Here is a 9,520-nt window from a genome sequence, read left to right as displayed (position 1 = left end):
AGTATATTTCAAAGGTAGAGAAAGGACTGAGGTTCACACGTTCTGTTTTTTTTAACCTTGTGCTCCCACAGTTGAACCATATTGTTTGCCAGTCTACATAGTGATTAGGTAAATGGTACCCTAAATAAATCTAAAAGTAGTCCTTAGTTTGTACTGTTGCAGCTAGAAATTAGATTTTTTAATACCCAGCTAAATGCTTCCTCCCCAGATGTCTGTATATAGACTTTTGAGGTTACAGTAGGTCTATCCTGATTCATGGTTTCTTCCTCCCAGAAGTCTACACTGGCAACAAGGAAATTGTTCTGTCTGAGATTTCTTATTTTGGGAGGTCACTAGGCCAGGAAAATGAGATGTTGAAAGAAATGTCTAGAATCTTTAAGACTAACTCTTTTCAAAAGTTCTGTTGAGTCAAGGTTTCTATTTTATATGTCTATTTTAAGAATTTCTGAATCAAAGTAGACTTTCCTGCTTGCCTTTCCTATTTCTGTTGTAAAAGATATTGCCCATTTTATTAAAAGGAGGCCATGAGGTAGAACATTGGCTGCATGTAAATGAAGGCAGATACTGTTCTGAATGCTGAAAAAGTCAATGTAATATGAAGTCATATTCAACTAAGCTTGGTAGTGATCTGATTATCATATCTTGCTGAAAGAACTACTTCATTTGTAAACTGTTTTTAAATGCATTTCAGTGAATGTATTCTGCCTTTCTTTCAGAAATGTTATGAACAAAAACAGTACAAAAATGGACTCAAGTTCTGCAAGATGATCCTCTCTAACCCGAAGTTCGCTGAACATGGAGGTAACTGCAGATTCAAAAGACTTTTTCTTCCCCCCCCCTGATGTGATCTTAAATGTATAATTAGTCTATTCCATACTGTTGGGAGAGAAAGGAGCCTGTTGCTGAGTGATTCTGTCCTTATGACTGAATAATTGCTCTGGATTTTTAGTCTTTGTGCATTCAGACCAAGTTTCCACCGCAGCTCAGTCACTCCTGTGCTGTGGGATGATGAAGATCAAAATATATGGTGGAAGCACACTTCAGTGAAGCTTCCAAGTAAGTTGTCTTTCTAGGTTTCTGGGTTGGAATGCTAGTGTGGGCTTTTTTTATGTTCCTATTTAATAGCAAGCCATCTTTTTTTGAATATTACATTAAGGTGTTCTGCCTTCTTGCTGGCTTTGTCAAGTTCATACTCTTAAATTTTCTGTACTGCATACCAAATTGCTGCTTATAAGGAGCAAAGTTGTGTGATACTGTTCTGCTAAGACTTGAAGCTAAAGACAAAATCTGGAGATCCTGTTCTGATAAATATTTCAGGAAATGGGGCAGCAAAATGTTGCTTCTATTTACATCTGTCAGAACTTAATCTTCAATAAAATGTTCTAGTATTATGTATTACAGGGTTTCTGTTGCATGGTTCTGCTAGTCTTGTCTGGTACTGTGCATTTTTCTTGTTTGCTGCTGAAGCAACCTAACAGTGTGAATGTACTGTGTCGGTAGACTGATTTTCCTCTTTGACATTGTCAGATCTTGGCAAAATGTTCACCTAATCCTTTTCATGCTTCCATCAGTGTCTGCTATTTCTTGCTTCTCTTCATTACTTCTCTAGTGAAAAAAAGTACAGTTTTCTTGTTGCTTAAAAGCTCGCGTGGCCTGTCCAGCTCCTACCTAATGTATTTGTCTCTATTAGCGCTTGTGTTTTATAACATCTCAGTATACATCTGTCTTTTCTGCTCTTGCTGCCTCTTAAACTTTTCCAGGACAACTAGCTGACTTGGCAGTCCACATACTTCTTGGGCTCTGAGCCACTAATGGCTTTGAAGCTTGGGAGCGAAGCCTGGAACGAACAGCTGAAGCAGAACTAAGCCAATGAAATGATCTGATGGGAAGCTGTACTGTTGTCACACTTAGCTTCAGAGACAAGGAATTTGAAAAATTTAGTGAGAAGGTGGCAAATAGGTGGATTGCTGTGGCTGGACAGTGATCTCCCTTGTGTGGGAAGGTAGGAGTAGCTTTGCCCTCCTTCCTGCTGTTGTGGTAACTTTTTCAAGCTACCTGATAATATTTGGAGCATATCATTCTAGCTTTTTTTGGTTTTACAGTATGGATGTAGCACAACAAAACAAAAACCTTGGCTCACTTTAATCATTATTCACTTTAGGTATACTTTTTACAGAAAAAGGTGTTAAAGAGGTCTATCAATGTAACTTCAAGCTGCTGTTACGACTGACCTTGAGATGATGGGCTGTTGCCGTTAATACTGGGAAAGAGGTTGCAACTGGGGGAAAACCAGAGTACTGTGGTGAAAATGTGACTAATCTTCTGGCAGGGGCCAAAACTGAGTGGGTTTATTTAGCAAAGAAACCTGAAATAAGAATCTGGAACAGCTTGCAGGCGTAGAACATGCATTACATGCAACTTGTTTCCCATAGTGTTACTTGAAGAATAGGAGAAGGGGGGAGCAATGGTTGTACCAATGTATTATTTGGAATCTTGTGCCTCTTGGAATGTTGATTAAAATGTTACTACTTTGAGAAGATCTCTCACCCCCAAGATACTTTAGCAGGAAATATGTTCCTCTTAACTAATGCTTGGTAAGCAACTTGTAATGGTGGAGCTGACTGTGACAGAGATCTGTGTCTTACCGTATGACAAAACCTAATGATTTTTTTTCTTATTCTTCCTACCTGGAACTTGTAACACACATTGAGCAGCTCTCTATGCTTTAGCTTTTTGTTAACTCCCTTAAAGGCAATGAAGTGTATTTTTTAATTAATAAAGCTTGTGTTGTCTGTGTTCATCACATCTGTATGATGCTCTGTAGTGGTCTTTAACACTAATTTCAGGAAAGGAAATTCTTCCATATGACAGTCTTCAGCTGTACTAGGCTGCTATACTGATCTAAATTTATCATTTAATGGGGAACTTCACTGTGTAACAACTTCAAAGGATATCTGCACTGTGAAACTAGCATGTGGGAAGCCAGAAACATAAAGTATATGATATTTCTTACAGAGACGCTTGCGATGAAAGGACTGACCTTGAACTGCTTAGGGAAGAAGGAAGAAGCATATGAATTTGTTCGTAAAGGACTTCGTAATGATGTAAAGAGTCATGTCTGTATCCTTTCTAATACAAAACCTGATATTTTTGCTATGAGTTTTCACTGCTGCATGTATGATTTTTGCTATATCAGTACATACTTTTGAAGTAGATAATGTGGTCTGTATTAAAGTCTAAAATGTGATCTTGTGGTTTAACCCCATCCAGCAACTAAGTACCGTGCAGCTGCTTGCTCACTCCTCCCCCTTCCCAGTGGGAGGGGGAGAATAATTGGAAAAAAAAAACTTGTGGGTTGAGATAACAACAGTTTAAAAATATAATAATTAAAAAATGTAATTATAATGTTTGTAATGAAAAGGAATATCACAAAAAACAGAGCCAAAAACAAGTGGTGCACAATACAGTTGCTGACCACTTGCTGACCAATGCCCAGGCAATGATTCGATTCCCCCTAGTTTATGTACTGAGCATAATGTCCTATGTTTTAGAATATCCCTTTGGCTAGTTCAGGTCAACTGTGATAGCCATGCCCCAGCTTCTACTTGCTGGCAGAGCATGGCAATCTGAAAAATCCTTAATTTAGGACAAGCACTAAGCGACAACTAAAATATCAGTCTATTATAAACAGGATTCTCGCACTGAATCCAAAATCCAGCACTCTACCAGCTTCTAGGAAGGAAATTATCTCAGCTGAAACCAGGACAGGTTTGTACAGTGAATACTAGTTGGTAATCAATTACTTTAAATAAGGTTTTGTTTTATTTTGTACAATTTCACAGAATATTTAAGAAAAATGCCTTTTACATTCGTCTCTTACGAAAAAGACCATCTATGCTCTTTGTTTTTGGCAGAGAATAGGTATGGCTTGTAAAAACCTGGGCTTTTCTGAAGTTTTAGTCTTAGACAGGTATAAGAAACCCATTCTAGAGGTGCTATGAAAAATACCAAATTTGCCATTAAATTAGAACAAAAGTAATTTGTACCTCCTTGATCTTAAAAGCTGACCGCCTAAGGAATACCAAAGAAACTTTATATGTACAAAGTCTTGCACCTTAAATCAGAAAGGAAAACAATCTGGGTGAGTTAGTAGTGAATTTTGGGTGATTCTGACTCCTAAACAAAATTCCAGAGTGGGTTTTATCAGCGTCACTAATTCTTGTCTGTGATTCATGCTGACTCTTAAAACTGTCTAGAAGCCTTCCCTACAAATGCTGGAGGGATCTGAGCATTTTCAGATCTAATTTGGGGGGTGGAGTGGTCAAAAGGACCATCTTTCTGGACAAGTTTTAAAACAAAACTTTTTTTTTTCTTTTGGTTATGAGTTTTAGTGGATTTTTATCACTATTTTACTGACTTGTTGAATTTAAGACAACAAAGATTTTTGTTTTCTAAATTCTAAAGTGTAAACTCATCTAAATCCTACTAAGCAGAAATGTTGTCTTTTTTCAGCTGCATCCACAGAGCTGGCTCTGACAAAGCAAGAAGTTCTGACTTTTTGCATTCAGCTATGTATGGTTACAGCTCTACAGAGAATCCGTTAGAGTAATCTGTGCAGAATGACTTCTCTAGTGAGCACAAGCTAGCTGATAATGAACTAATTCAAGTCTAGACATCGGGTTTGTCACAGTATGTTCAGTTGGCATCTCTTGGTAAAGTCTACAGAAATAGCAGACCTCTTTTACTGTACTTTCAGAACACCTGAAGTGCTATCATAATGTCACTACCCAAGTATCTGAATCTCTCCTGATGGTGGGGCTCCAGTACATGGGGAGAGTCAAGACTAGGAGAACATATATATTCTAGTCCATTAGAAACATGAGATCTGAGGCTGACCTTTTTAATAGAGTTCCCTTCTATATCCTTTGGAAAGATTTGTGACTAGCTGTGAAGTGCTGATGAAAACTTGAAGGTCTGTTGATCCTTGGTGCTACCTAAGTAAAGCTTGGGTGGTACTCCAAAATAATGTTTACATTTCCTGTTTTATATGAGCTTAATGCCTGTCATTTGCTTGGCTAGAAGGGAGAGGTGGACAGTAGCCGCTAAAGTCACCTTGTTCTAGTAGCTGGTTTTGAGGAGGTGCAATACATCCATGTGTTCTTACTGTAGTAACGTTTGAAAGTGCTTTTGGTGTATTTTGTCATCTGTGCTCTTCAGAAGGTACCTGGTAGAGGGTGTTGAAAATAGACCTGGTCACTTCAGTGTTCTGACTTGTTTGAGGAGTAGAAGACCTTAATTCTGGGGTTCCCCATACTGAGACTTGGGGGGAAGTACCTGTTGTAAAATTGTTTAAAAATCTGGAAATTTTATGGTTAAACGACAAATTAATTCTGACCCATTTTTGGTTATAACTTGAGTAGTAGTCTAGTCAGAGGTCTACACTTAGTTCATGAATAAATGTTTCAGGTAGTGGCATGTTAGACTCAGGACACTACAGAAGCACAGGCAAGACTGCTCAGAGCTGTCAACTATAATAAATTGGTGGCACTATGCTTTATTGGCTTGTATCAGCTGTTAAAATTTCTTATGTTTAATCTTGACTATTGTACACACTTATTTCTGAAAGGGTTAATGCTTTTCTTTGAGTACTTGGTGGAGAGTGTGATTTTTTTTTTTTTTTTTTTTGAAAGATAAACCAGATTCCCAATTCAATCCAGGCATGGTAATAATATTACCATAATAAATTACTCAAAGCATCATCTTAGTCTACACTGTTAAAGTGCACATAATTTCTTTTGATCCGAATTATCTTTACTTCAGATGAGGATGTAAAATAACAGTAGTTCTGAGGCAGGTATATGAAGATGTGTTGTGGTAAGGTATTAGCTGTCTTTTTCTATCTGCCAAGCCACAGAAATGTGATGCTCGGATCACAGCTAACCCCTGCCGGAGGTTAAAACCTTTGCGGGAACAAAAGCACAAATACCAATATGGTGGTTGCTGCTTGTTCAATTTATTAACTGAGCAATTGCTTTATATACGCCTTTCTGTACATGGCAAGATCTTTAGTTCCCTGTTCTTCCTGTACATTGCAAGCGCCTCTCCCTACAAAGATGCCACATTTAACTTTGATCTATGTTCTGAATACTTGAGCTCAAATAGGCAAGGGAGGATTTATAGAAAGAAGTAGCAGTGTTAGACCAACTGCTGTAACTGTATCCAAAATAATTTCATCCCCCTTTCCCGTTTAGTCTTAAATTGTCATGGCAGCAATAGCAGCTCTCCTTGCTGTCTAAGATGTATGTGGAATTGTGTGCTTCAGTTGGCTGAAATCAATTTGGTGTTCCTGTAGAAATGCAAAACAGTCTCTTGCTTATCTATCAGAAATTTCCTTCAGATGTAATTCTCACAAGTCTTGTCTTTTGGGTGGAGTCTTATATATTCTATTCTTGATAATTACAAACCTGCTTTATATCTTCATGTTTAGAACTTCAGGATATGAGTCTTTCTTACAAAGAGGGAACTTAATTCTTTTTCTTTGATTAATTTGACCAGGTATAACATGTTGAATTTTATGTGCTTTCTCAACTTTGAGATGCAAAGTTCAGAAATTACTGTATCTTTAGAGGAAACAATTGCTTTTGTTTCAGTTCAGTAGCATAAGAACTCTTAAATATTTTGGCTATTAGCACTGAGTTATTTGTGACATCTTAATGGAAAGCAGGTGAACCATATGTATACCTCTCCAAGATCTGCTGTATTTTGTTGCTTCAGGGACACATGGGAGAGCAGCTTGAGAAAACTCTTAAGCCACTTGTAACTTGAAAATCAAAGTAAGTTCAGACTTACTACTGTGGGATATGCTGCCTCAATGAGGTACTTGTAACATGGAGCAGCAAAAGGTAGATCATGTCAATTAATCTTTCCTTCAATATGACTTTTTGAGACAGATGTAAACATACACAGTGTGATGCATTGCTGTGACATATGTTAGTTTCATGCTTTGAATTCAGAATCTTTCCAGGATGAAAAAAGATGCTTGTGAGAGACAAGTCTATTGAAATGGCACACTGCTGATGGAAATCTGAGGTGCTGAGAATGTGACAAAGACTTTTGACACACAGAAATGCTAAGATTTCCCTTTGTCAGTGAATAAAGCATAGCTCTGTGTTTGTCCTTTACTGTAAAATCTGGAGACTAATTGAGGTTACAGATAGGCAAGTGAGGAAAAGTAGAACTTTACACACCAATTGTTAGAATGAGACACTTGTAGGAGTAAGAATTGGTGCTCTAATTAAGGTAGTATGTTTTAAGCAATACATCTCTAGGAGTAACTCTTCTGGGTCTTACGGAGTTTGGATCATTTAGCTTGTGTAAACTTTACTTTGGGGGGTTATGAATGTGATTTAACAAGATTTTTAAATGAGACTTTATTGTTTGTTTAGAAGCATTTAATATCTTAAAATATGTCAGTAAAGTCTGGCTGTAGTAATTAAACCTAAAAGGGTGCTGATCTTCAAGGAAGATACCAAGTTGTTTGGTCTGTAACACAGATGCACTTCAGTTACTTTGTGAAAATTGTGAATGTGTCTTCCTTAACACACATTAGGTTGGCATGTTTATGGTCTTTTGCAACGTTCTGATAAGAAATATGATGAAGCGATCAAGTGTTACCGGAATGCGCTCAAACTAGATAAAGATAATCTACAAATCTTGAGAGATCTCTCTTTGTTGCAGATTCAGATGAGGGATTTAGAAGGATATAGAGTAAGTATTCTCTTTTGAATTCCCATTTATTGCTGTTAGCATTCTCTTGTTATTCTATTCCATTGTTAAGTCTTTTATTGGTAGTAATTATGTTGGTACTTGTTTTCGCTGTTTCAGAAGCGTTTTAAGATCTTGTTTAGGAAAACATGAAAATGTATTGCAGCAGAGTTCCGTATAATGTTCAATACATAATACAATTAGAAATACAGTAATTCTGTGTGATTTGACTTGTGGGTAAACTTGTAAAGCTCTAGTTCTCAAAACATTTTTCACTAAAAATGAAAAGGATAAGACTTTAAAGCTTAGCAAATAGGAACACTCACTGTGTTCTTCTGAAGTACTGCAAATGGTGTTTTGGGTGTGTATACTGAAGGTGCTTTTTAAGATAAATCATGTTTCTTCTAAGTATGTGGGAAACTTACCCCATGATGACCAATTTCTTGAATCGCAGTGCTGATTTTATCATAAATTTTAAAATGTGTCTAAAAACAGAGTTAGTGGTTTCAAAATTGTTGAACCGATTAGGCTGTGAAAGGGAAAATACCTGCTCCTCTTTCATCCTCTGTTTCATGTGCACTAGAGGACTAGATTGTGGGTTTCAGCATTAGTTGGCCTTTTTCACTGAGAATTTTGGATTTGCTAATGCAAGGGAAGGGAATAACTGACTTAAGGATATGATTTGACTTGGAAAGGGGTTGTGAGAAGTGCTGCAGCCGTGTAAGTATGAGGACCTTGTGGCTGGGCATGAGGAGAGTGAGACTGCTCTTCCAGTGGCAGTGAGCTCATGCTTTCTAATTGAAACCCCTCTGAGATTTCAAAGCTCCATCTTTGGAAATAATTTAGGCCATTAGAGGTATGCTTGAAAATGACACCTTTTGTGTCCCAACAAAGAGATTTTATGCTTTGTGCCATGACTTCTATATTTAGAATGTAGCCCCCAGGCTTATGACATAGAAACATGCAGCTTTTCCCCATGCTGTTAGAATTTCAAAAATTGCTTAGGGCTTTAAAAGATCTTTTAAAATATTAGCCGTACTGGTGGTAAATAGTGATAAAGGTGGTGGAACTCTTTTTTTAACATCTGTTATTTTTAAATCACTTTTCTTTTGCTGAAGGAGACAAGATACCAGCTACTTCAACTGCGCCCCACTCAACGGGCTTCCTGGATTGGATATGCCATTGCATACCACTTACTAAAAGATTATGATATGGCCTTAAAATTACTTGAAGAGTTTAGGAAAACCCAACAGGTAAGATTTTCTATTATGGAAAGAGAACACTTTCTGTATGAGACAGAATCTGAGGAATTAGTTCTTCATAATTAGGAAGAACTAATTAGAAACCAGTTAAAAATTATTGTATTTGTGGAGCTTTCTGCTTTGACTTCCAGGAGCTCCAGACTTCCAGGAGCTTTGCAGCTGACGAAAATTATGCAGGAGTACTTTTTCCCCCTTGCAGTAGTCGGTTAGGGTTGAAGATACAAGGATAGACTGATGTGGAGTAACTGAGTTACTTGAATGTTTGAGGCTTGTAGCTGCAAAAAAACTGTGATGATCCTGTCCCTTTACAGTAGGTAAAACTTCAGAAAAATAGTTTAGTGTTGGATGTGCTCATTAGCCCTTTCTCCTCTCACAGCCTGGATAACATTACATCTCTACAAAGAGTGTGAAAAGAGGCTTTTCCAATGCTTTATATGAATCTGCATATTATGCACTTAAAATCGGTGCTTGATGTCGAAGTAACATGAAAGCAT

General features: G+C 37.4%; 1 protein-coding gene across 1 annotated transcript in view; it reads left to right on the top strand.

Annotated features, from left to right (window-relative positions):
- Positions 1-680: 680 nt before the first annotated feature.
- Positions 681-9,520, top strand: part of NAA16 (N(alpha)-acetyltransferase 16, NatA auxiliary subunit) — a 50,839-nt gene continuing 41,999 nt past the window's right edge. The window contains exons 1-4 of the mRNA XM_026854588.1: positions 681-801; positions 3,016-3,120; positions 7,610-7,767; positions 8,883-9,017. Of these exons, the coding sequence (XP_026710389.1) occupies positions 681-801; positions 3,016-3,120; positions 7,610-7,767; positions 8,883-9,017 (519 nt within the window). The remainder of the gene's footprint in view (positions 802-3,015; positions 3,121-7,609; positions 7,768-8,882; positions 9,018-9,520) is intronic.

The sequence above is a fragment of the Athene cunicularia genome (genome assembly GCF_003259725.1).
Source record: "Athene cunicularia isolate RWA chromosome 1 unlocalized genomic scaffold, athCun1 chr1_part1, whole genome shotgun sequence".
In the NCBI taxonomy this organism is placed as follows: Eukaryota; Metazoa; Chordata; class Aves; order Strigiformes; family Strigidae; genus Athene; species Athene cunicularia.
The sequence above is the reverse complement of the archived record's forward strand: the minus strand, read 5'-3'. Positions and strand labels throughout refer to the sequence as shown.